The sequence below is a fragment of the Ochotona curzoniae genome, unplaced genomic scaffold (genome assembly GCF_017591425.1).
Source record: "Ochotona curzoniae isolate NIBS_2020 unplaced genomic scaffold, NIBS_Ocur_1.0 contig_1, whole genome shotgun sequence".
In the NCBI taxonomy this organism is placed as follows: domain Eukaryota; kingdom Metazoa; phylum Chordata; class Mammalia; order Lagomorpha; family Ochotonidae; genus Ochotona; species Ochotona curzoniae.
The window spans coordinates 2947626-2975257 of NW_024464918.1; the positions used below are offsets into that span (position 1 = coordinate 2947626).

Below are 27632 nucleotides of genomic sequence, written 5' to 3' on the forward strand. Positions count from 1 at the left end.
TTTTTTAAAACTGGCTAGGTAGAGAGACAGAGATGGACAGATGGATAGGCAGAAGTCTTATCTACGGGTTCACTTCCTATATGCCCACAACAGTGGAGGCTGGACCAATTTGAAGTCAGGAGCCAGGAACCCAGTCCAGGCCTCCCATATATGACAAAAATCCAACTGCTTGAGCAGCAAAAGGAAGGGTACTTCCTCCCAAAGTACCCATTAACAGAAAGCTGGAATTGGGAGAAGAGCTAGAATTTGAACTCAGGTGTTCCAATATCGGTAGTGAACATCCCAGATGGTGCCTTAACCAATGTGCCAAACACCCACCCAAAATCTTATTTTTTCCCATAATATCATTTTTTGACTGAAGCAAATGAGACGTTGTTCTCATGATTATGTGATTATTTGCAGTCACTCAGCTAGTGAATGGCAGGCCTGGATCTATAGCATAGTCTCTGTGACCATGAACTCTGTGCTCTTAAACTTCTGACCAATCTGCTTCTCGTTGGAAATTGGTACAGGGGGAAAAAAGAAGATTTATTTATTTTCCTTTGAAAGGGAAATTTTACAGAGAAAAGAGACAGAAAAAGATATCTTCCATCCTCTGGTTCAGTTTCCCAAACAGCTGCAATAGCCAGAGCTCAGCTGATCTGAAGCCAGGGGCTTCCTCCAGGGCTCCCACGTGGGTGTCAGGGTTCCAAGGATTTGGTTCATCATCTTCTGCTTGTCCAGACCATAAGCAGATAGCTGGATTGGAAGGGGAACAGCCAGGACATGAACTGGTGCCCATGTAGGATGCTGGTGCCACAGGGCAGAGGATTAGCTTGATACACCACTGTGCCAGTCCCAAAAACTGATACCTTCTGAATGAATGTCAAAACAGGATATGAAACTCAAGAAAAGAAACCCAGAGAAGCCATTTATTTAATCCATGAACAAATTTGCAGAGTGCTTTAGCCAACACCGTTCCAAGGCATTGGAAATATACCTAAGTATAGTACAGGCATAAAGGCAAACATAACAAATACCTTATAAAGACTATTTAAAGGGGTAGATATTGTGGACCACAAGGAAGCAGAGCAGGTTGACTCTTGGCAGTTCTGAGAAGGATGTCTCAAGCATTAGGAACAGTGAGTACAGGAGCCCTGAGCTGGCATAATGGAGGAGCCATGGGGAGGCTGGACAAGTGCAGCAATGAGGAGGAGAAGCAGAAGCAGAAGCAGATTCAGTCCTGAGATGAGGGAAAGTCAATCATGAAAGGTCTTGAGGGCCATGGGAACAAGAAACACTGGGTATTAGTGGGCATTGCTGAGCTGAAGAGCGCTGTGATCTGCCTTTCTCTTAAAGCGGTCACAGCAGGGGCTGCTGTTGCAGTCCAGTGTGGTAAACCACTGCTTTCATTTGATGTGAACATGGGTTCAAGTCCTGCTGCTTAGCTTCTGATCCAGCTCCCTGCTCATGGAGCTGGGAAAGCAGCAGAAGACGCCCTGAGCATTGAGAGCATTGAGGTCCCTCCCACCCACATGGGAGACTTGGGGAGAGTTCTAAGCTCCTGGCTTTGTCCTGGCCTAGCCTTGGCCATTGTGGCTACTTAAGTAGTGAATCATCAAATGGAAGATCTCTGTCTCTCTCTCGCTCTAACTCTACCTTTCAAAAAAAAAAAATAAATCTTTATAAACCGATCAGTCTTTCTATCCTTCTTTCTGTTGTGCCGGATTTTTGAAATCCCCAGATAATCATCAAGTCTGAAGTCGGTGCTAAGGCAAAAAGGTGGTTTATTCAGGTTAGCCTAGGTAACCCAGCCCATGCTGGGCTGGGGGAGGGGCAGCCGCTGCCGAGGCTGCAAGGATCCACAGGGAGGACAAAAAGAAGCGTGAGCCAGAAGAGAGAGCGAGAGCCCAAGCCCCTAGTTCTTATACATTTCAGGCTATTCATTATACAGTCATGATTTAGCAGGCTTCTATTGGTGGGTTTGAAACAAGCAACTTTGAAAAAGTACAAATCGATGAGCTATTGGGCTGTGAATCTTATCAAATACCAGGTACCTCCTTCCTGAGGAGTGGTCTGCCTATATGACCTGCCAGGTGTCCTGCCGGGTGTCACGGGTGTCACGTAGGCTATCAGGCCTGAGGTTCACACAGCCCCCATCCAGGCCATTAAGGCAGAATCACAAAAGGCAGAAAATGCCTAGGTTCTTCATTTCTATCCTATCCTATCCATCCTTGCTTCCAGCTGTTATATTGTTGATTAGAGATATTGAGTCTGGAGTGGAAACAGAGAACCAGACTGAAGGATACTGCATGATCCAGACTAGGGACAGTGATGTCACGGGGGCTGTGAAATTGTAATCAAAGGCTCATAAAAGTGCCTCATCAAGACACATCCTCTGTCCTCCCATGCATGATCGCCTTCTTGTTTTCTGCAAACCAGACTAACACAGTTTTTCTGTCTTTAGGGTTTGCCAGCTTCTGTGGGGGAGAGGATGAGTGTGAAAGTGTCTGCAGAAATTGTGGAACTGGGTTCTTCATCTTCTTTTGCTGCTCATAACTCTTTCTTAAGCCTCAGACAGCAGGGTTGTGATCTCTTAGAGGGAAAAAAAAAAAAAAGAACCTGTATTCTCCTTTCTAATCTTTGTATCCAGGGTGAAAAACAAAAACTCAAACAGCTTTTCTACTGGAGATATTTAAAGGATAAAGAATCCTAGGAGTTGTTGGCCCATTCAGTCCTGCTTTGATGTTGACAGTTTTTATTCTTTTGCATCCTAGCATATGTGGGTGGATCTTTAGGTGTCAGGTTTCTATAGGCTCTTGCTTTAGTTGCACATGAAAAGCCAAGATGACTGGAGAACTTACCACAACCAGCAGGTACTGAGTGTACAGGAAGCTTGCATGAGCTCTGGTTTGGCAAGGTTTCTTTTTTTTTTTTTTCTTGTGCCCTTTTTCCTCTGGTCACCTGGCAGTATCATCCCTAAGGTACCATCCCATTCTGCTTTTACAGTTCACTGGAGAGGGCAAACAGTTCTTAGACATCAGCAGGCTCAGCCTGAGAAACCAGCCCCCTTCTGGTGCCCAATTCGCTCTGCCGGCAGCAAGTTGGAAGTATTCTTGCTCACTGGCATTTGAGTAGAAACGTAAGGCCCATGGTTTAGGCCAGCATGTCAGGCTGATGGGTGTGTATCAAGGTATGATTTGACGAAATCAGCGTGGCTGCTGTTTTCAGCTATAATGGAGAGTTTGGGTAATGCGGTGCTTAGCTTGGGAGGAGATAGGACTTTTCTGGCTTAGAACTTGCCCATTCCATTCCTGTTTCAGATTTACTGAATGGAGGTTTGAGGAGTTGGGCATCAAGAACCCAAGCTGGGTCTGCCTCAGGAGTCCTCACAGCATATTTAAAATATTAAACAGGGAATGTGAAAGGCAAAACCCTGTGTGCGGAAGACTGTGTGTTGGTTATTTATAAGGAGCAGTCTCCATCTGCCCCACCTGTGGCAAAGCTTTGCCTTCCTTGAAATGGCTCCTTGGTTACTTATTCCTATTTCTCACGTTCTCTGCTCTCCAGTGGACGTGTCAGAATTCCAGTTCTTTCTTTTCCTCTGGAGGATAGACACAGCTCCCTTCCTAATATGCTCCAGCTCTGGAATGCTCTTTGCCTGTCCCACCCTGTTCTAGTGACAGCCTGAGAAATGCTGTTGTGTCTCAAACTACTTCTTGGTGGCACTGAAGAGGGCCCAGCTTTGGATGCACAGTGGGCAGAATGCACCTTGTGCTCCCTTCTGCCAGTGAAATAAAAAATGAGAGAACATCATAAAGAAGAAGAACATCATAAAGAAGCTGAAGTGCTTAGGTCAATATCAGTATCCGTGTCACACTGATTCAGAGATAAACTGAATCTGTATCTGTGACTGTGAATTGTATTTTTGGGGGCCCACAGTGGCAGCTCCTCTACTAGCTTTGATAGGTGGATGCTTCAGGCACGAAGGGACAGGATTCCAAATCCTTGTTTAGTATCTGGAAAAACCTAGGACAAAAAAAGAGACCAGGGTAGGAATAAATTCATATATTTAAAAACCAGAGCCGGGTTTATACCAGAAAAGTGCTGTTGTCTACAAAGCCCCCAATTCTGAGTCTCCCTGGAGAGCCTGACTATGACTCAGTGGCCACCCCTCCTCACCAGGACAATTTGAGTTAGAAAAATCCTAGCCTTGGCCTAGAACCATAAGAAATAGCAGACTCCATGTTATGCACGACCTGGATTGTCCATTTTTCCAGGTCTTTGGTTCCAGGTGCCCATCCCTTTTGTTGGCCCAGATGCTCCAGATTACCGTTTTAAATCTCACACTGGAGTTTTATCCCAGGAGCATTCTTTTTTCCTACTCAAATTCATGTTCGTGAGTTCACTGATTATTTATTGAGCATCACATTGTAAGCACTGTTCTAGTCATTGGAATTATAACAGTAGATGGACAAAAAACACCTGGTCTTATAGACATCCTGTCAAAATATGTAAGAATGATGTTGCAAGTGGTGAAGAATAACAAACTAGGCTTGCCCCAAATTATTGGTGGAGTCAGATACTGTTCTTTACCTTTCGTTTCTCTGTAAGAGCCGTCTTTCAGCTGGTGGGAAATGGCCCAGTATAATCTGGAGGAGATGGGTAGGGAACAGTTGTGTTGTTATTGGGGTCTCGCTTTCCAAGTATTCCTAATAGTTTATAAGGTGTAATCAGCATGTGGGTAAGAGGCAGCTTTTGTAAGAACAAAGAATACTTCAATTGATCCTGTAACTACTATATGCAGAAGACTGGATCCAGGACCCTTCTGAGGAAGTTGAGTCTTGTACCAGGATACTAGTGAGTCTTAGCTGAAATAATGTAGACAGATGCTATCTATTACAACTTTATGTGATGGAAACATTTGCTTTGAGAGTGATTCTTGGTGCAGATATGGTCATGAATGACCTTAGATTCAGTCAACCTTAGATGGAAAAGAAGGGTATTATTGTTACTCCTTTCCTAGCACTCTTATAGCACTCTCTCCCTACCCCCACCTCCTCTGTCAACAGGGGTTCTTTTATAGTCTCAGACTTCTAATTGAAAATCACTTTTTTTTTCTTCCATGTCAGTTGCTTCCACTGTCCCCATTGGGATTGGACATCAACAGGAAGCATGTCACCATTTTGTGGTGCTGATGACGAAAGATTCTTTGTTAACAGCTTGTGTGTTAGGAGTAAGCTTTGTGACTCATTATGGTATTAGAATTTTCCAAGACATGTTTGGCATAAGCAAAAGCAAGGTGCTATTTCCGCTGATTCCCACGCAGGTGCTTAAAAATCATGTTAGATGAAGTAGGAATTCTCAACTTCAAGGTTATTTCAAAATTTGATTTGTTTTTACATATCCTTTTCTAGTTATTCAGAAAAGCCACTCTTGCTTTGTAGTTGGCTTTTGATTTTGTTTTGGATAGTCACCAAAAGAACGAGTGTAGGAAGAACTCTGCTTCCTCTGGTGTCTGTGCTGGACTAAGTAGTACCTTTGTTGCAGATGGATAATGCGCAAGACCTGCTTTCCTTTGGAGGCCTTCAGGTGGTGATCAATGGGCTGAACAGCACAGAGCCTCTGGTGAAGGAGTATGCTGCGTTTGTGCTGGGGGCTGCTTTTTCCAGGTGAGCACATTGGACCCATGTCCCATTGGCCAAGATTATTTTGCCTTACTTGCATTGGAAAGAGATTACACTTAAACTTGTGCGTGCTTGGATCTTACTGGAGGAAGAATATGATTCTGCCATTATTCCCTGTGCATGTGAATTTTCACTGATCTTGTTAACTGTCTATGACTGTTTTCTCATCTTTTGTGTATGGACATTTAAATAACACATCTTAGGTCACTTTTATCCAAAGCTAGTTAGTCAACAGTAAGACAATCTACAGATAGTAGAAAACTGATGGTTAATCCCTTTGGCATCTAGTGATGAGTGAATGATGACCCTGACCAAGGAATGCCTTTCCTGGGAATGTGTCTTCCCCTCTCTCTTTTACTCAGGATTTTTTTTAAAAAAACTTACTTATTTTTAATGGAAAACCAAATTTATAGAGATAAGGAGAGATAGATATATCTTTCATCCACTGGTTCACTTCCCAAGAGGTTGCAAAAGCTGTAACTGAGCCAGTCTAATCCAATCAGGAAACAGGAACCTCTTCCTGGATCTCCTACATGAGTGCAGGGTTCCAAGGTTTGGGACTATCCTCAGCTGTTTTCCCAGGCCACCAACAGGAGCTAAGTAGAACATGGAGCAGCGTAGATGTGCCTATATGGAATCCCAGCGCATGATGGGAAGAATCAGCCTATTTAACCACTGCACTGTGCCCAGGGCAATGTGCTAGAAAACTGGCCAGCCAAGAGTTGTTCAGAAGCAACATCTAAAAACAGTTGTTGCAGAAATAAATCTTGAAAAAAAAAAGAAAGGAAGTGGGTATCACATCATCTGATAAAAGGTCAGGGTGCCTTCATGCTGCATTTGACCCATTGGAATTCGATATTTCCACTTTTGTGTAGAAATCTGACTTCAGAACATTTGTATCATTAAAACAGGAACAAATACTCTTAATTCCTGTTGCAAGGGCCTGAGTATGGCTGTTTGGCTGATTTGCGTAAAAGTAGGGGTTGTAATGTACCGAGGAGAGGCTATTCTCAGCACACTTTCTAAACTTTGAACAGGTTTCCTTTTCCTTTTATCTGTCCTCATCTTTGTTTAATCAGAATCACAGTCTGATGCCTTTTGTGGTAAGTTGAGGGGCAGAGCTGCACAGCTGGAGGAGAGACAGAGCATTGCAGGCCTGTGCCTTGTCACCATACTGCCTTGTTCTGCAAGCCCTTTTGGCCTGTGGTTGTGTCACTGAAGACAAGGCCCTGACCTTCAGGGTGACACCATTTCCTTTGGTCTCACTGTCCAGAACTAGAGTCTACAAGGAAACCCAAGGAGATCTTCTGAGCGCCGATGAAAAGTGGGGTGAGTCAGTGACGTCCCTAGTAGCAATGTTCTCAACCTGGGGCACTCAGGCTCTTCTCTTCACAAGGCTTCGGAGACAAGAGAATTTTGCTAATCTCACTTTTTCCTTGCTGAGCAGGAGAAAGCTGAATGAAACATTGTTAATCTCTCTGTCCAGAACAATTGTTGATTCCATTATGTTATTTCTTGTTACATTATTTCTGCCTTCAGTGTGAACACATCCATTGCCATTGCTTCTAAAAATCTCTCTCAGTCCAGCGCTGTAGCCTAGTGGCTAAAGTCATTTCCTTGCACATACTGGGATCCCATATAGGCACCAGTACTAATCCCGGCTGCCCCACTTGCCATCCAGCTCCTCACTTCCCAGACCAGCTTGTCACCTGGGAAAGCAATCGGGGACAACCCAAAGCCTTGAGTCTGCACCCACATGGGAGACCTGGAAGAAGTTCCTGGCTCCCGGCTTCAGACTGGCTCAGCTCCAGCCATTGTGGCCACTGGTGGAGTGAATCAACAGATGGAAGATTTTTCTCTCTGTCTTTCCTCCTCTCTGTGTATGTGACTTTCCCATAAAATTTAAAAAAAATTATCTCTGGAAGGAAACTATAGAATTTTCATGTCATATTCCTAATTAATGGAGATTAACTGGTGGCATGAGAAGCATGCATTAAAAGTGTGTACACTATAACTTACTCAGGTGCTATGCCAATATTTGTTATTAAGATTTTTCCACAATTGTGTTAGCACAAGACTATGTTAAATTTATGCAGCATCGCTGAAACTTAAATAGAGATAAATATGAAATATTGCAATTCAGTGGCTTGATGGCCTACAGATTGCTATATTCAAAATGTTCTAGCTGGGTTTCTGATGGCTCACTGGAGGGCTGTTACAGTGACGGCGTGGTATGGTGCCAGTGCTTTCAGAAGCCAAAGGCAGACTCCCAAACACCATGAAGTGTCAATATTTATGCAGAGAGGAGCTTGATGCATGGTAAGACTGTTTCTATGCAGAGAGGCAGGCTTCAGGGCTCTGGTCAGATCATATTATTTACTCTTGAAGTCCTAAGTATTGGCTCTGCACTTCCCTCACTGTGCCTGTGTAATGGAGTATACACACCCCATGCACACACACACATACACAGCAATGAGATGAGCTTTCTCTTTGTCACAAGGACAGCTGAGGAATTGTGAGCACCCTGGAATCATGGAATCCCAGGACTGTGGCTATTAGCTAGAGGTCATTCCTCCTGATGGCAAGAATCCTGTTCAGTCAGCATGGACAATTAGGCTACTCACCTGGAGTTAGAAAAGAAGAGTTCGTATCTGTTCTTTCCCATTCCTGTATGTGTGCCCGTAGGCAACTCTTCTGAACCTCACCTTTTTCATTTGTTGGTAGGTAGCGATGATAGGTGCTTTGTGTGTTTCATAAAGTTAAGTGAGTGTCAAGTACCACAGTATCCAGTAAGTTCCCGAAGACAGTGGTGTTACGATGGTAACTGTATCATCATCACCCTCACCATGAGGTGCCCTTTGTACTATGAGTTTTCAATCTAAGGACATGCTTGTTTCCTGTGTTTCTGCAGCACAAACCTTTATCCTTCTCATTTTCTCACCTGTTAAGGTGGTTGGATTCTGTCATGGATCTCTTGATACCAGTCTTGCTGCTTGGTGAGAGGGATTTTTGCCTACCTGGGCTAATTGCTCAGTGAGGCGCCACACATATTTTTGTGAAAGAAGAGATCTTTTCCCTGGTGTTAAACATGTAGCAATTATTTCAAGATCTGGAAGAGCAAATTGATATAAGTGTAATTGACTTGGGTATTGACTGTTACATGTCATCTGAAATAAAATTTGTTCCTTCAGATCATTAACAGTATATGTTATCAAACAACACATACCAGTAATTTATTTTTAATATTTATTTTTTACTTATTTGAAAGGCAGAATTACTGAAAGGCTGAATATGTTTCATTTGCTAGATCATTCGCAAATGGCTATAATGGCTAGGGCTGAACCAGGCCAAAGCCAAGAGCCAGGAGCTTCTCTGGTTCTCTCATAGAGGTGTGAGGGACCCAAGCACTTGGACCATCTTCCGCTGCATTAACAGGGAGTTGAATTAGAAGTGGAGCATTTGAGACGTGAACTGCTGCCCATGTTGGATGTCAGCACTGAAGGCTGCAGCTTCTGCAGCTTTACTCTCTATTCCTCAGCACCAACCCCGATATTTTGTTTGCAAATGAGACTCATAAATGCATTGTTTGCTACTGTTGCCCATGGTAAGGCAGGGCAGCTCCTTATATGCAGGGATGGAGAGGTGATGATTTTAATAGCTACATTCTTTCATTTTTTTTTTAAAGAAAAAGTCCTTTTTCTCCTTGTTCAAATAAGTTATTTTCCTTTGCCTTTCCATGACCTAGTTTCCACCCACAATGGCACCTGTGTCTGTCTGCAGTCTGCCCTCACAGGATTCTCTGGAGTCCCAGACACATCATTTGTTTTTTTTTTTTTTTTCATGGGGAAAGTCTGAGAAAGGCCTTAATAATTGCAAGGCGCAGTGTGGTAGCTTAGTAGATAAAATCTTCAGCTGGTATGTACCAGGATCCCATATGAGTACTGGTTCTAATCCTGGCTGCCCCACTTCCCATCTAGCTCCCTGCTTGTGGCTTGGGAAAGCAGACAAGGATAGCCCAAAACCTTGGGACCCTGCAACCACATGGGAGACCTGGAAGAGGCTCCAGGCTCCTCGCTTCATATCGGCACAGTTTTGGCCATTGCAGTCACTTGGGGAATGAATCATTGGATGGAAGGTCCTTCTCTCTGTCTCTCCTCCTCTCTGTATATCTGACTTTTCAATTAAAAAAAAAAAATGTAGCGACCACACAGTTTTCTGTACCCTGGTTTTGGTTTTATTTCTCAGCAAGCCGGCTGCTGCTTTTTGTTTTATCTCCCTTGCTATATAGCCTTTACCTTTTGGGTGCCGGGAGTTAAACATTAGGAAACAGTGTGCCTGTCCCAGGTAGCACTGACTTCCGTTTTCATGCACCTGCTTCAGCCATTTTTGGCATCCTCCCTCGCTCATTAATAACCCACATCTGTGCATGTATAAATTGTGCAATTACATATGCTTATAAATGTCCATGTATGCAGTACATACACAGTTTGTAGGAGGTCATGGAACTGAGCCCAGAATTAACAAAGATGTGTGCATGCCATTGGTCATGGGGAGGTTGTGTTCTCGTCAGGTGGGTCTCAGCAACAGAATTCTGTTCTGCCCACTCCTTGCTTGATGTCTGCCTTGGAACTACTGAGGCAGATTTTGGATTATATACATCCCTTTGTATGGATGTGCTACCCTCCCCCACCTCATGCTCTCTCACCCATGCTCAGGTTTCCCAGAGTATGCACCTGCCTCTGAGGTTTAACCAATTAATTTAAGCCTTTGGCCATTAGCGTGTCACATGTACCATTTCTATTGACCTTCAACTTATAGGGTTTTTTCCCCCCTCTGCCCATTGATGAGTTACAGGGATCATTTGCATGTTCTCACTTCTTTTTCTTGGTAGCTTTTGTGAGCTTACTGGGGACCGCATATTCTCAGTTTACACCATGGAACTCATTTTCCATTTTCCCAACATTTAATGTAACTGATAACCTTCAATATCTCTTCTCACTGTTATGTCTCCCCTTGGTTTTTGTCCTCCCTCCTGCTTTCCCTGTCACCATCAGTGTCCTCCCTAGTTTCTGCAGCCTGCAGATGTACTCAGGTTAACTCTTCACTGTCCCTGGCCCACCACCAACTTGTCCATCTCCTCCAACTTTCCACCCTGTGTTCTCCTTCACACCTTCCGGAGACAGTAGATAAAAACAGATATAAATGAGTAAACATGAACCTTCTGTTAAATACTCGGTATTACTGTTTTGACAGTCTGGTTACTGTCCCCATGAGGCCCAATTTTTAAAATATTCATTTATTCTACTTGGAAGTTAGAGTGAGAGAGCTGTTCTGTCTGCCAGTTCGTTCAACAAACAGCCATGATGGCTAGAGCTGGGCTGTTCTATAGCCTGGATCCAGAAACTTCTTCCATGTCTCCCACGTGAATGCAAGGGTCCAAGGCTTTGGTTCATTCTCTGCTGCTTTTACAAGACCATCAGCAAGGAGCTGGATCAGAAGCAGAGCAAGTGGGATTTGAACCAGTGCCTATTTGGCATGCCAGCACTGCCATCAGAGGATGAGTGTGCTCTGCCACTTCACTGTTCCCTGCCTAAATATTTTCAGAAGTACTTTGGCATCATTGACTTCTCTGAAGTGGTCAACAGTGCTAGCTGCTACTTTCCCCTGGAAGCTTTTCTTCTTGGCTGCAGTGTCATTTGGGTTTAGAATGTCTGAATTAACCATTCATTCGGCTTTTGCCCTGGGGCCACAGCGCCGTCTTACTGACATCTGTGTATAAGTAATCCCCATCATTCTTCCAGCCTCCTCCCTTTTCTTTCTTTCCTTTTTCTCCTTCTGAGGGTTCTAATCTATTCCTGTAGTTTTGTATCCTGCCTCGCTCCTGTGTCTACAGTTCAAGCCCACCCTTTCTATTGACATCTCACCCTGCATTTCTGTCATCAGATTTGCACCTGCAATGCCAGAATAACCAAGTGAAGCTCATCATTGTCTCCCTCATAAGCCAGCTCTTCCCGCCTACATTCTCCGTATCTGCTATTGGCCCTCTGATTATTGAAGTTACCCAACCTTGAGACTTTTGTCTGATATTTAAGGCTCTTTCTCCCTTTATTTTCTCAGTAAGTTAGTGAAAAGTCCTGTGGATTTTTATTTGCACAGTTGCTGTCTACTGAGCAGCAGTTTCCCCTTCTCCACCTACTTAACGAATCTCCTTATTGTAGGGCAGCGACCTCTCTGAATCTTGTGACTATCTATGGGTCTAGCAGTAAATTGAATGCTCAGGAAATAATAATTGAATGACTTAATGAAAAATGAATGAATAATTGGTGAATAGTAAATGAATAACTGATGTTGTGCTACAGTTGGTTAAGCTGCTGCCAGCAGTGCAGGTGTACCAGATAGGCACTGTTTTGAGTCCCATCTGCTCCACTTGTGATGCAGAATATGGCCCAAATGTTTAGGTTCTTATACACATCCACATTGGAGATCAGATGAAGCTCCTGTCCTCTGGCTTCAGATTGGCCTAGACGTGACCGTTGTGGTCAGTGAATAGGGAGTGAACCAACAAATGGAACATTTTTTCTCTCTCTCTGTAGCTCTGCCTTTCAAATAAATTAACTGAAGAAAGAAAGGAATAAGTTGTTATTCAGAGAATGAATTTTTGTGGTTTTTTTCTTTTCTTCCAGATGTGGTGACATTTTATTGTTAATGATGTAATACTTAGTAGATGATTCAGTTATCACACCTTGACCTTTTAAAATCTAAAGTCATGGAAATAAATGTGTAGTCCCATTGGCTGGAGGCCCAGAAAATAGAAGGTTAGAGATTGGGATGAGGTCAGACATTGGAGATGCCAGCATTTAAATAAAAGTTCAAGTGTGACCCCTGGGACTAGTTTGACCTCTTGTCTCCAGTTGCTAACTTTTCTACACTCCTCCAGGGGCAATGACCATGCTCAGACCATTTATATCTTATAAAATTGATGAGCATATTAACCAAAATTGGCTTTGGCAATTGGATAGCCCTAGCCCTTAAACTGTGTTCAAAATCTGATGATTTTTTTCAAATAGCAATTAATGACAAATGGCAAATGAGCTTTAAGCCTGACCAGCTGCCTCAAGTACTGCAGGAATTGAGACTTCATTTTGGGGAGGGAGGCATCACTTTGTTAATGAACTTGTCCCTTCATTTCTTCTGAATCCATCTCTGAGATGTGCCTGTTCCTCCTCCACATCCTCCACACAGCTGCTCTCAGATTTTTTCACTGCTGACTCCATTTTAATTCTTTGCCTGTCTGACGCCAGTCCACAAAGTTTCTTTATGTTCAACTTAATAGCATTTGTTGTCTGGACTCACAGCTAACTACTAACACCTCTTTGCTATAGGCCAGTTCTTCCATCCAGTTCTCCAGTAAATTCAAAAACTTATTAAAAGTAGAAACTGGTACTCAAAGACCCTTACGGAAAAGAAACCAATAGCCACGGGCCCTTTATTTTCTCTATTTCTTTGTGTTTGAAAAGTACTTCAATATAATCAAGAATATTGTGCTGTGTTTCCAGGTATATCATTAAATGTAGAAAAAGTATGCATCAAATGTTAGTAATTAAAAGCAATTGAAAGGTAAATGAATATTATGGAGAGAGGAACTTTCCAGTAAGTATGCATTACTGTTTAACAAAATTTTAAGCAATAAGTAACAAAGCAAGCCAAAATGAACTAGGAGGTTTGTATCTAGCAAACAGTAGTTTATATTTCCCTGGAAGCACTGTTGGTTCAGAGAACCTGAAGGTGCTTGATTAAACATTGAAATGTTTCCTTAAGTGCTTGATTTCATAGAAAAAGAAACTGTAGCACCACTGCTCTGCACAACTGTTACATTCTTTTATGTGTTGGCCCTTCAAGAAAGGAAGAGAATCCTAAAGCCAAATTTAATCACAAAGGTCAAATCCTAGGAGGCTTGGAACACTGGAGCTGACAGCTGTCTTAGGGACATTGACCATTCCCTAGGAGCAGAGAGCTTTTGCTTTCAACAAGCTTTAAAATGGTGGCTCATGAGGTGAGAATATTAAAAAAAAATGAAAATTGTTTATTCAAAAGTAGTTATTATGGCAATTTTGTTTTTAGTTAGGGGAAAAAAAATTTCACCTACAGTTCTTTATTCAAACCAGACTGAGAGTGCATTTGGGATGGCTACCGTACTCCTCTGTAGCCTGAAAGTCCCCAAGAGAATTAGTTTAAAATGACCAGAAAAAAAAATTGAAAAAAAGCAGAGATTGGAAACAGTATCAGAGTTACAGCATTAATATTTCTAGTATTAATATCAAAAAATAGAGAACATAGTAACAACCCTGCAGAAATAGGCATGGAATAATTTATGGAATTAAGGTAATGCAGGTGTCTTAACTATATAGAAGAGTGGTCAACCCTGCTCCTGTGAAGAGAAAGACTACCTAAATTAGCCACACTGAGATATTATTGCTCACCTCCCACACCAGCACAAGTACAAAGGTTGACAGCATCATCTGTCAGTGAAGTAGTGAAATTATAGGATAGCATTCTTATAGAGATCAGAAAATAATAATAATAAAACAAAAAGATAGGGCCCAGCGCATTAGCCTAGTGACCAAAAGTCATTGCTTTTCATGTGCCAGGATCCCATATGGGCGCTTGTTTTAATCCCAGTAGCCCTATTTCCTATCCAGCTTCCTGCCTGTGGCCTGGGAAAGCAGTGGAGGGTGGACCAAAGCTTTGGAACCCTGCATTCATGTGGGAGACCTGAAGGAAGATCCTGGCCTCTGATTGGCTCAGCTCCAATCATTGATGCCACTTGGGGAGTGAACCAGCAGATGGAAAATCTTTCTCTCTTTATCTCCTTCTCTCTATATCTGCCTTTCCAATAAAAATTAATAAATCTTTTAAAAAAAAGTAGACTGGGAGCATAAGTTCAATTTCAAAGGACACATTGTCTATTGTCAGTTTCCCTTTGATAAAGAAATGCCATCTCTTAAAAAAAAAAAAGATTTTTTTATTGGAAAGGCAGATTTAGGAAGAGAAGGAGAGATAAAGATCTCCCGTTTGATAGCTTACTCCCCAAGTGGCTGCAATGGCCTGAACTAAGCTGATCCGATCTGAAATCAGGAGCCAGGAGCTTGTTCCAGGTCTCCCACATACATGCAGGGTCCCAAGGTCTTTGACCATTTGCTACTGCTTTCCAGGCCACAAGCAGGGAACTAGATGGGAAGTGGAGCAACTGGGACACAAACCCACACACTTGCAAGGTGAGGATTTAGGCATTGATTCATTGTGCCAGGCCTCAGACTGTACGTTCAAACAGCATTGATGAAAATTGGAAACAACTTATGTGCCCAAAGTCATTTATGATAACACTATTTACCAGCATAAGGCAGGAAACAACTCGAACATCCATCAGTACAGAAATGATAGAATGAATTACCTAATTTCTTCTATAGAGTACAATATTTTAAAAATTGAAATCTTTCAGTGTAATAAAGAATATTGCAATATATCACAGGATACATTATTAAATGAAAAATGCAAAAAAGTATGGAGTAATTTTATAAATATGCTTACATCTTTAAAAAATAATTGAAAGGTAAATGCTATGAAGAGAGGAATTTGCAACCACACAAATATTTTAAATATTTAAAATATTTAACACTTACAAATATCTAAAGCAAGACAAAGCAAATCTGTGACATAGACATACAAGGAAAAAATATTTTGTCTGGTTTCAAGCCAAGGACCAAAACCTGCAAAAGAAGCCCAATTGTTCACAGTAGCATTGCTGTTGTTATTCTAAGATTGTTGTATGTGTGGTGAATAAAATGGATGATAATTATGCTGGGTCTCTGAGAACCAGGACATTCAGTGTGACAGAAAGGAAGATACTGATTTCAAAACACAGAGACTGGGTTAAATCCTCCATTGTCCTGAAGCTGAATTGGAATCATGGGTATGAAGTCATAATGAGTTTTTTTTAAATGTATTTATTTTTGTTGAAAGGCACATCTACAGAGAGAAGGAGAGAAAGAAAGGTGTTCTATCAATGGTTCACTCCCCAAATGACTGCAGTGGTTACAGCTGATCTGATCTGAAGCCAGAAGCCAGAAAGTTTCTTCTGGGTCTCCCACATGGGTATAGGGTCCCAAGGCTTTGGGGCATCTTCTACTGCTTTCTAAAGACAGAACCAGAAAGCTAGGCACTTTAGCTTCACGTGACCACCATTCTGTACTTCTGTGGACTGTCCACTTCTATGAGGTCTATTTGTTTTTTTAAGATTACAAATTAGAATGAGATCTTAACATTACTTGTCTTTCTGTGCCTGGTTTATTTCCATATCAGCAGTGCCTGCAGGTTCATCCATGTGGCTGCGCCTGATGGGATTTCCTTCTTTTTTTATGGTCAAATAGCAGTCCATTGTGTGTGCATACATTTTCTTTACCCACTTGTCTGTTGATGGATATTTAGGTTGATTTGCAGATGAAACTTCTAGAACTGTCTAATTTAATAACTGCTGTTAGAAATTAAGTAGACAAAATGATACTTCAACCGTATCCGAGGAATTATTTAAAAAAAAAAAAAACCTGAAATACAAAATTGCAATGAAAGTTCATCATGGAGAGTCTGATGGAAACATTAAAAAAGAAAAGGTTGTGACTAGCAAGGTAGCCTAGTGGCTAAAGTCTTCACCTGGCACTCGCCAGGAACCCATGGATGCTGGTCCTAATCCCTAATCCCTGTGGCCCTGCTTCCCATCCAGCTCCCTGCTTTTGGACTGGGAAAGCAGTCAAGGATGGCCCAAAGCCTTGGGACCCTGCACCTGCGTGGGAGACCCAGAACAGGCTCCAGGGTCCTGGCTTCGTATTGGTGCAGTTCCAGCTGTTGAGGCCACTTGAGGAGTGAATCAATGAATGGAAGATCCTCCTCTCTCCTCCTCTCTATATGTCTGAGTTTCCAATAAAAATAAATAACTCTCTAGAAAAAAAAAAAAGGAAAACATTATGAAATGTGGAAAACAGAATAAAAAGATCTAACATGAATTTTAGAGGGATAAAGAAAATGTGGATGGGCTGTATGTACAAAGGTTTGGTTACTGTCTTTTTAGAATTGATGAGACAGGGCTCGGAGCATTAGTGTAGTGGTTTAGGTCCTCACCTTGAGCGTGCAGGGATCCCATATGGTTGCTGGTTCTAATCCCGGCCAACCCGCTTCCCATTCAGTTCCCTGCTTGTGGCCTAGGAAAGTGGTTGAGGACAGGCCCAAAGCCTTGGGACCCTGCACCCACATGGAAGACCTGGAAGAAGCTCCTAGCTCTTGGCTTTGGATTGGCTCAGCTTCACCTGTTGTGGCCACTTGGGGAGTGAACCATCGAACGGAAGGTCTTCCTCTCGGTCTCTCCTCCTATATGTATATCTGACTTTCCAAATAAAAATAAATCTTAAAAAAAAATTATTGAGACACATTAATTCTGGTTCTAGAATGTCATTGAATCTTAAGCAGTATGATTAAGAAGTAACCCTTTGCTGCAAAACTGTGAAACTATTGAAAGATAAGCTATAAATGAAGGCTGGAGGGACCAGTGCAATGGCCTGTTGGCTAAGTCATCCTCTTGCATGCACTGGGATCCTGAATGGTGCTGGTTCTTGTTTCAGCTGCTCTATTTCCCTTCAGCTCCCTGCTTGTGGCCTGGAAAGGCAGTGGAGGATGGGTCCTGCACCTGTGTGCAAGACCTGAAAGTAGTTTCTGGCTTCTGCTCAGCTAAACTCCAGCAGTTGCAGCCACTTGGGGAGTGAACCAGCAGAGGAAAGATCTTTCTGTCTCTCCTCTTTGTACATCTGCCTTTACAATAAAATAAATCTTTAAAAAAAGAGGGGTGGGAGGGCTTGCACAATAGCCAGGAGCCAAGAACTTCCTCCAGGTCTCCCTCTTCGACCTCTTCCCCAGGCCACAAGCAGGGAGCTGGATGGGAAGTGGAACTGCCGGGATTAGAACCAGTGCTTATATGGGATCCTGGCGAGTTCAAGGCAAGGACTATAGTCCCTAGGCCACACCGCCAGGCCTGGGCTTCTCTTATTGTCACCCAAATCCTTTCTTTCTTTTGTCCTTCTAGGCCTGAGTAGGAGATAAGGGCTTTTTTCTATCCTCCCCACTTTCTGTTTTTAAAGCCTTATGATTTTGTGCAGAATGATCCTTGCTGTGATGAAATACTGGGAAGAGAAAAGAGAGACCACCTTCTGGCTGACTATGAAGGGCTCTGTTGACCCTCTACTCCCCTGGGAAACTGGTGAAAATTATCCTTTCCAAAGAGCTTCTAGGAATATTTCTATTGGCAAATGGAAAATGAAGAAACATCTGTCCAAGGAATTATGAAATTTGATGTGAGATGTGAGGCTTTGTGTTGTAGATGCAGGACAGCTCCCCTTGCCAGGCCTCCCAGAAGAGCAGACTCTATTACTGACCACTGCTGGCAAGGACCTGCGGCTCCCCTCCTTCAGTTTCTTGTTAGAGAGCTTTCTCTGCAGGAGCACAAGGTTAGCCTTTCCCTATTTGCCCCAGACTACCTGTTGCTGAGGCTGAGTGCATTTAAATGCATTTATGAATTTGACTGGAGACTCTTCTTGGGTGTGGGCCCTGACTGGCTTCATCCCGGCTCCTGAGGTGCGCGTTTAATGCCCAGAGGGAAAGGCTTCCAGGTTTTGTAGGTTCCTCAACCTATTGAGCATTCAAGCTTCTGGAGTTGGGGCATCCCTCAGAGACAGGCTTATCATTGTACCTAGCTTCAAAGTCCTAAATCAGAGGGTTTCCTGGGAAGAAGTAGACCATAAAAAACATGGCTACTAATCTCTTCCCAGAGTAACTCACTTCATTTACAACAGAGCATGCTGATGTTCAAATCCAGGGGCACTCTGAAGAACAGTTGAGGTTGTGATGAAAAGCAACTGGGAAAGAGTTCATGGATTTACTTTCAACATAAGCTACAGAGAGGGGCTCATCTGCAGGAGGGAGTCAGGTTTGTGGAATGGTTTGTGCCTCATGACATTATTGAAAGTAACAGTGTTCTTTTTGAAGTTTGCGTTTCTCTTTAACCTTATTTTTATGACACTTTGCATGTAGAAGTTAGATATGCTTATTAGAGAATGCTACTAATCTATTTCATGATTTTTTTTATTTAAAAGGTAGAGTTACAGATTGGGAGAGGAGGGAGGAAGAGAGAGGGTTAGTGGTGGGAGAGAGAGAGAGAGAAAGAGAGAAAGAGAAAGAGAGAGATTGCTGATTCACTCCCCAGATGGCTGCAATGGCCAGGGCCTGGCCAGGCTGAAGCCAGGAGCTCTTCCAGGGTCTCCCATGTGGGTGCAGGATCCCAAGACTTTGGGCTGTCCTCAACTGCTTTTCCAGGCCACAAGTGTGGCATTTGATGGGAGGTAGAGCTGCCGGGATTAGAACCGGTGCCCATATGGGATCCTGGCATGTTCAAGGCGAGAACTTTAGCTGCTAAGCTATCACACCGGACCCTAAAAATATCTTCTTAAGCTTGTTTATTTTAAAAATCTAGTTCAGTCTGTGGAAATGAGATTTGGTTAATTGACTTAAAAATATTGCTAACTGTCTTACTCAAATGTCTGTATTTTAATAATTTTTTATTTTATTCTATTTTTATAGTGATAATGCCTGAGAATAATAATACCTTTTTTCTTTCTCACTAATGACATTGATATTTATTCTTGATAAGAATTCTATGGTCTTTCATGATTATGCCTGATGCTAGTATTTTGTGTTTGTGGATATATCCATTTCTGTATGTGTGTTTTTGTGTTCATTAGGTAGGTTTACTAAATATTTTTCTACAATTTTTTTTTCCAAGAGCCTCTTAGGTATTTATTCTTTCCTTCTAAGATACTTAATATACTTCTCTTGTGATTTCTCTTTTGGTGAAATTTATTTATATATCCTATATTACTGAGTCATCTTTACATTTCTATAATTTTCTTGATTACTGTATTAGTTATGTATTACCATAATAAATTACTACAGATATAGTGCCTTAGAAATGGCACACCCCTGATTATGCCAGAGTTCCTAGGAATCAGAAGTCCAAGCCTGACTTTGCTGAAGTCCAAGGTGTCAGTCATAGCTAGAGTCCAAAATGGGGCCTGACTGGGAAGAGTCTCCTGCTAAGCTCATTTGGTCATTGATAGAACTCAGTTCTCTGCAGCTTGTTGCATTGGATGTCTTGGTTTCTGGCTGGCTGGAGTCAGCTGTCACTTCTTTCCCATGTGGAGATCCCCCTAAGAAGATCTCCACATAGTAGCTTGCTTCTTCAGCATCAGCAGGGAAGTTTCTTAGTAAAACAGATGTAATAGTCCCATGTAGCACGATCACATCCATGTAGTCTTGTTCATCCTGTCACCTTTGCTGTATGCTGGTGGTTACAGAATACAAGATGCACTTCCACAGTCGGGAGGAAGTGATTAGATGACAGAATGTGTCTAATTTTGGTTGAGACTTTGTGAGTTTGGCTACAAACAGAAAATGGCATAAAGAAGGTAAAAGTTTGTTTCTCTGTGATGTGAGCATAAATTGGTTAAGATTGGCAGCTTACGGCTAGTGTGGCAGCCCTGCTCTGGATAGGTCCTAAGGTCTTGAGTTCTTTCCAGTCGCATCATAATGTCATCCCTAAAGAATTAATCTGTCCTCATTAGCCCACATGGTAGCGTCTACACTGTAGACAGCAGAATGAAGAAGGGATCTAGAAGAGGAGGCAAAAGCCATGTAAGTCTTCTAAGGGACCAGTGTTTTGGTGCAGTGGGTTAAGCCATTGCTTCCAATGGTGGCAGCCTGTATCAGACTGGTAGTTGGAAACCCAGCTACTGTGCTTCCCATCCAGTTTCTTGCTCATGCACCTGGGAAGGTAGTGGAAGATGGCCCAAACACTTGGGCCCCTGATATCCATGTTGGAGACCAGGATGGAGTTCCTGGCTTCTATCTCTAGTCTGGTCCAGCCCTGGCTGTTATGGCCAATTGGAGAGTGAATCAACAAGTGGAGGCTCATAGCTCTTGTGCTCTCACTCTCTCTGTTGCTCTCACTCATTCCCTTTGCCTTTCTAATATATTGATCTTTAAAAAGATTGAAAGTATCTTAAAATGCATCCTAAAGATGTCAGTTGTGCTTCGTTTACAGTTCATTGACTAAACGGGTCTGTGGCCTGCGTCACTACAACAAACTGAAAGATAAGGGAAGATGTTTCATATACTGGTTCACTCCCTGAATGCCCACAACAGCCTGCCTGAACCAGGCCAAACCTAAGAGCTTGGAATTCACATTGGGTCCCCCGTATGGCTGGCAGAGACCCAAGGATGCAAAATAGCAGGAAGTTGGGTTGGCAGCAGAAGTGTCACTCAAACCAAGGCATTCTTATATGGGATACAGGCCTCTCAATGGGGTGCCTTAACTAACACACTAAACAACTGCTTCCTATAAGGCATGGAGTAAGTAATGACATTCTGACTTTGGAGAGGAAGGTACTTGCCTAAGGGCATTCCCAGAATTTACGGGAGGATTACTCTTTAATCCCAGAGCTTTGATGTCAAAACTCATGTTCTTTCTATAGTTTGACAAGTTAATGAACTCTCCAAGAAAGAGCCTCTTTTCTGAGGGTCTTGAATGGGGCCCTTGGTGTCTGTCTGCATTAATCACACAGCTCTCAACTTAGATATTTGGAGGTTGTAAGGAATGCTGTGGGAAGGGAGCAGCTGAGATTTATGGATAGTCTCTCTTTTCAGGCTAGCTCCTGTAAGTGAAGTAGCATTCAAGGCAAGGCTTGCTAAGCTCATTCTGTTTCTTCCTTTCTTTCCATGTTCACTTCTGCATGAGGAGCTGTCCTGTGGCACCTGGACATTACCACCGGGTTGTGACTTGTTAGGAATCTGATATCCACAGACTGCTTCTACCCCACTGGCAGCAAACCGTGAAAACAGTTCTCATCCTGTTCAGAAATAGCACTTTTTTAAATAAAGATTTTACATTTTTACTGGAAAGGCAGATATGCAGAGAGAATAGACAAAGATCTTCCATCTACTGGTTTACTCCCCAAATGGCTGCAATAGCCAGAGCTGAGCTGATACAAAGCCAGGAGCTAAGAGCTTCTTCCAGGTCTCCAACACAGGCACAGGGTCCCAAAGTTTTGGGGTGTCCTCCCAGGTCACAAACAGGGAGCTGGAAGGGAAGTGAAGCAGCCAATACACGAACCAGAACCCATACTGGATCCTGGCGCATGCAAGGCAAGGATTTAGCCACTAAGCTATCACAATGTGCACCAAAATTAGCATTTTCTTAACCACAGCATGTGAGGTTTTTTTAGTTGGTTTTGTTTTGTTTTGCTGGAAAGTCAGATACAGAGAGGAGAGACATAGAGGAAAATCTTCCATCTGCTGATTGACTTCCCAAACAGCCACAACAGCCAGAACTGAGCCAATACAAAGCCAGGAGCCAGGCACCTCCTCTGGGTCTCCCATGTAGGTGCAGGGTCTCAAGGCTTTGGGCCGACCTCCTTTGCTTCCACAGGCCACAAGCAGGGAGCTGGATGGGAAGTAGAGCTGCCAGGACATGAACAGATGCTCATATGGGATCCCAGTGTGTGCAAGGTGAGGACTTTAGCCACTAGGCTACTGTGCTGAGCCCAGCATATGAGTTTTCAGCCTCTCCTGTTCTGGTTTGTCTTAACTAGTCTAGCTCCTTCTGAAAGGTTTTCTGAGATATTTGTTGCAATGCAATGTATACGGCATCTTCTGTTGCTCAATTAATGCTTTTGATTGTTTTGCTAATTGAATTTTGATCAGTTTGACATTTTTTTCTTCTACTAGTTATGGAAGTCCATTATTGAGAGAGAAACATGCATCAAGACTGGAGGAAGGGCACTAAGTGAAAGACGGCAGAAAGCATAGACCCTGTGCCCTGCTAATGGTAGCCTGCCTGGGTAGCGGCCAGGATAGGAGACTTGATGGGGGCAGCTTGGGGCTTTTGCAGGGCATGGGCTGCATCCCATTATGTCAAAATGTGTGTGTTTAATGAACAGCACTGAGGAAGAGAGGCCTGCTGTGCTTCAGAAGGATTTCCTCGTATTGCACAGCCCTTAATCCTTTTGTCTCAGGGAAATCTCTGAAACTGACTTTCTAGGTTGCCTCCCCACCCCCACTGCATTTCTCCTGCAGACACAACCCTGAGACTTTAAAGCTCATTTATTTCTATCCCATTTTCTCTGAGCTGGTATTCTACTTTGAATCCATTGTCTTGGTCCCACTGCTACTTAAGCCAGGCTGCAGGGAAAAGGTTGTGGTAGGATCTGGTACCCCAGTCTCCATCTAGTGCCTTCCACCAGTGTGTCAGAAAGCAGTGTCTCGGGGTCCCTTTGTTCCTCAGGAGCAGGCATGTGATGGGTTACACTGTGGAGCTTCCCTTTTGTAGAACACCCAGTAAATGAAAAGGGCAGAAAGGACTGAAGATGTTTTAGAAAGCCCATAGGAGCACATGTGAAAAATAAAATGAAAACCATCAGGTCAGCTCCCAGGATTCCATCCCATCTCCAACCCCATCCAATTACCTGTGTGTTCCTAGTCATTCAGACTTGTGACAGAAATGGAGACTATGTACTTCTCTCATAGGGTTCTGCTTGGCCTTATATTTGGCATGTAGGGGAGCATCTGGAGGGACTTCTGCCTCTGTCTCAGTCCTTAGAACAAATATTTTTTCACAGCCCTCTCAGGAGAGGAAGCAGTTTAGGGTCGGTGATGGTGTGGGCCAAGCAGGAAGTGGAGCTAGAGCTGGGGCCTGTGCACAGATCCCTCCCTCACAGAGGCTCTTGTCTTAGAGCTCCAGGGAGAGGGCTGGAGCTGCAGGGAGGCAGATCACTGAGGGCAAATCACTGTGGGCCTCTGCTGAGGACATGACTTGGAGTTCAGAACCAGCTGGCAGCCAGTGTGAGTAGATGGGTCCCATGTTCTTGAGTTTTGAAGCCCAAATGGCTACCTTCTCTGAAGTAACATGTTCCTGAGAGGATCACCAAAAGTCCCCTCTCTAGCCTGTGCACTTTGACTACGTGACTTGCCATTTCCACATTTTTACTGAGTACCAGCCTGCCTTTCAGCCTCACCTTCCTGCCTTCCCTCCTATTTCCTCTGCCTCCTTTGCTGCTCTGGCCAGGGGAGTGCTTGGGGTGCCACACTGCTGCTTCGCTGCTTCGATGGCTAATCTTGGCTCTGTGCTCTAGGGGTCAGCATGCAAAGATTTTTTAAAACTGTAGGGCCAAGAGCTATGTGAGGAATTGTTTGCCACATAGAACATGATCAGTCTTCTCTGTATTTTAGTAAATGCCCAATCAGTGTCTAGAATGTGGTTTACTTAAATTTTATGTCTTCAGCTTTGATTTGGTAAGATAATCACGTGGCTCAAAACTCAAAGGGTACAAATGCTGTGATAAAAATTTCTTCCTCCCACCTAGCCCTTGTTTTACCCTGCCTCTCTTCCTCAGGGCAACCACTGTTGCCTGTTTCCTCTAGAGCTATTCATGAACATTTAAATAAACAGCCATGTGTTGTTTCCTCCCTGTTTTTATACATAAATAGTTTAGTTACAGGATCTACTGTTTACTTTTCCTATTAAGCAATATCTTGAGTATCATTCTCTATCAGTTCATAAAGAGCTTCACGGGAGACATTTTTTGTTTTTAATAATTATAGGATGACTCAGGTGAAAGCTTTTGGGAAAATGCTTGCATTGACCTATGTTTAGAAATGACAGTATTCCAATTAATTACACTTATTACTAGGCATAATGTATTATTTAAATAAAGGCAGTATCTGTTGTGTCTATGAAGTGATTACTGATGGCTTTTTAGAGCTAGTATGACTCACAAGACATCTTTGATGTTAAGTTTGGAATGACTGTGTCATTAGTTCTGATTAAGTCTGTGTGATTCAAAGTGCTAGTTTAGAATCTATTAGGCTAGAAGAAGCCATGTGACTGGTCTCCTTGGCTGCAATGTCTCCCCTCTACCATGCCAAAGAGCCAGGTACAAGGATTATGCAGGATGTGCCATGGCCACCAGGAGCTTTGGACTCTGGAGAGGCACAAATGCTTTCACCTTTCAGCTGTGAAAAACAGAAATTAAAAGCTCAGCTCTTTGTATTTTCCCTACTGAATCCTGCTGACAAGTTGGAAATGCTTCCAGACCCAGGTGGCCAGCTGGTTGGACCATAGACCTATTCGTGGACATGTTCCTGGTAGAACTCTCCTTAAAGACCTGTGGGGGAGATGGGATGGATACAAGGGCAGCTCCATCTTGAGTATTTGCCAGTGTAGCCTTTTTGTTGCTTATGGGAAAGCCAGCTATTTATAGGAGACTGAAGCCTGTTCCTTGCCCTCTAGACTCCTTAGAGTCAGCTGAAGACAGCCAGAGATCTTGAGTACTGGAAGGTCTATGGAGCCTGTTTTCTCTTCCCTCCCTCCTCTCTGCAATAAGAATGCAAAAGAAAAATAGTTGTAGATTGTAGAATAAATCTACTGTCAGATACCAAACTGACTAGGTTGTAATCAAGACATTTTTTGGGTACCCATGCAGTTTTTGCCTAAGGACAAATTGAGTTTCTGTTGTATGATTTCATATTGAGCATTTATGCTTCTATGGAACTGCCTTCTCAGGATTTGGGTAGCAGGAGTTGTCTTACAATGTCAGAAATTCAGAAGTTAAAAAAAGACTTTCTTTTGTTTATTTAAAAATACCTTTATCTGAACTAAACATAAAAATAGCACTGAAATTCTCCTTCAAGAAACACATTTTCTTTTTGAGTGCTCTGTGATGAAATCAGTCTTAATTTCTGTTCAACCAGTGTGTGAAAACACACAGTGAGTGATTATTAGTCCCCAAAGGAAGCAAGACAGATGGAACACAGAATGGAATTGGCTTTATGATTAATTGAATCCTCAAAGATTTGAATAGAGTTAGAGCTGACTCGGCCTGATCGGTGCCTTAAGATGCTGGTGCTGTCCTGAGCTGGGAGAGGAAGGGTCACCGTAGCCCAGATTTATCCTCTATTAAAACAGATTGGATATATTCACCAGACGGTTCCCATTTTTAAACCATTGATGCAGGATAATTGGAATGGAAGCAAACAAGATTAGGACTAGATTACAGGTATTTGTGTACGTTGCCTCCTAAATCAGCATCCATGATTTGTTCCGAGGGTGCATTATCATTAGAGTGCATTGTGGAGGTTTGGAAACACATCTGGAGGCTCATAGCAAGGAGGGGAAGAGGGTGGGTGGTGGCAGTGCCGAGAGCTGCTTAGAGTTGGGAGCTACTACAGCTCCAGAGTGCCATTCTATCTTTTGGACAGAAGTCTTCCAGAGAGAATTTTAATTTGCTCTTTTTTCTCTCCAGCATGGATGCATAATGCATAGGTTTGAGATGACTGCCTCTTCTCCATGGTGAGCAATAGATGTGTTCTTTTTTAATGTTTGAGTCAAATGGTCACCTAAGGCAGCTGCTGCCTGTGGGGATCCTGTAATGTAGGGAGAGGGAAAGGAGAGGGCTGGTATTGTGGGAAACTAAAGTCACGTTTGTGATCAGGTCCATTAGAGTCGTGGGTACCTGATGCCTGGGATAGTTCCTCTACTGTAAAACATCATCCGTGGATCCAGAGAGCTTAAGATTTGCTGATGGCTACACTTCCCATACCAGGGGCTAAAGAAGAACACCAGGTTCTCCCTGACCCTCCACTAGCATCTGTCCCTAGTCCTGGCCTTGGGATGGGGTATAACTCTGATGAGGTCCTACACTGGACCTTCTTGGGTCCATAGGCACTGATGTTGAAGTCATCATCTAGTTCTGTGGGACTTGAAGTCCTTCAGGATAAAAGCAAGAGGACAGATAGCCAGGGTTCTTTCTGGCTTGAGAAGTGTACCATTTTTGTTTCCCTTTCTGAGTGGTCTTCCAGGTTCTGGTGTCTATGCCAGGTCCCTGGAGGCAAGGTGGGTGAAGGCCAGAGAAGCCTCATTTGATAAATGAACTCTGTGCTTCTTTTCCGTTTCAAGCTCCTGTGAGTCAGTCATGCTCCAGGCAGCTTATTTGCATGGGAGTCAGCCAGCAGGAATGCAGCTTGAAGTCTACTTTCATTTTTCTATGAGAGGTATTTTCCTGCTGTATTGCTAACCAGGCAAGTCAAAGAGACTCATTAGGGGTTCTCCCTTTTCCCTAGATGGAAACCAGTGCAGCTGAGCATCTCAGAAAGGGGCAAAAAGACAAAAACACTCCTTTGATGACATTTCCCAACTCTGACGCTCTCCAAATGGAACATACTTGAAAGACCCTGTCCCCGAGAGAAGGAGGTGAAGGTTCTTAGTCCCACATCACAGTTGGTGGAACCAGGGCTCATCTGTATACTTTCAGGCCAGAACTTAGTCTCCTCTTCTTTCCACCTCCCGTCTGCTGGTTCTGCCATGACATTGGCCCCTATCAACTGCTCTGGCCATTGTTTCCAGTGTCACCCTTGTGTCAGAAACAGAGGAATTTAATGTGTCTGTTTTGCTGGTGTCCCCTTTGTGAGGCATAGCACCAAGAAGTGTCTGATCCACACTTTGCTCTTGTTAGGAACCTCTTCTCTTTTCCCAGATCAGGCTCAGCTGGACACTTTTCCACATCCTGGACTGGGCTCCCAAGAGCATGTGATGTGGAGGTTTTCCTTCCTGCTTTGGTCTGGGTGTGAGGGCATGGGAGGGAGGATGGAAGTTCTGTTCAAACTATGTGATTTCCTGGAGCTCAGAGACCTTGCGAATGATGGGAGAGGAAAAGTCAGCCTTGCTTAAGACAAGTATCACTTGGCATCCAGGATCTGAGCTGCCTGCATTGTGCATTGATTATGCCTTTCATCTGATCTTGCATTGTTTCTGTGGGAGTC

General features: G+C 43.2%; 1 protein-coding gene across 1 annotated transcript in view; it reads left to right on the plus strand.

Annotated features, from left to right (window-relative positions):
* SIL1 (SIL1 nucleotide exchange factor) overlaps positions 1–27632 on the plus strand; it is a 221056-nt gene that overhangs the window by 162850 nt on the left and 30574 nt on the right. Inside the window, exon 7 of the mRNA XM_040977777.1 lies at positions 5530–5651. Within this exon, the coding sequence (XP_040833711.1) occupies positions 5530–5651 (122 nt within the window). The remainder of the gene's footprint in view (positions 1–5529; positions 5652–27632) is intronic.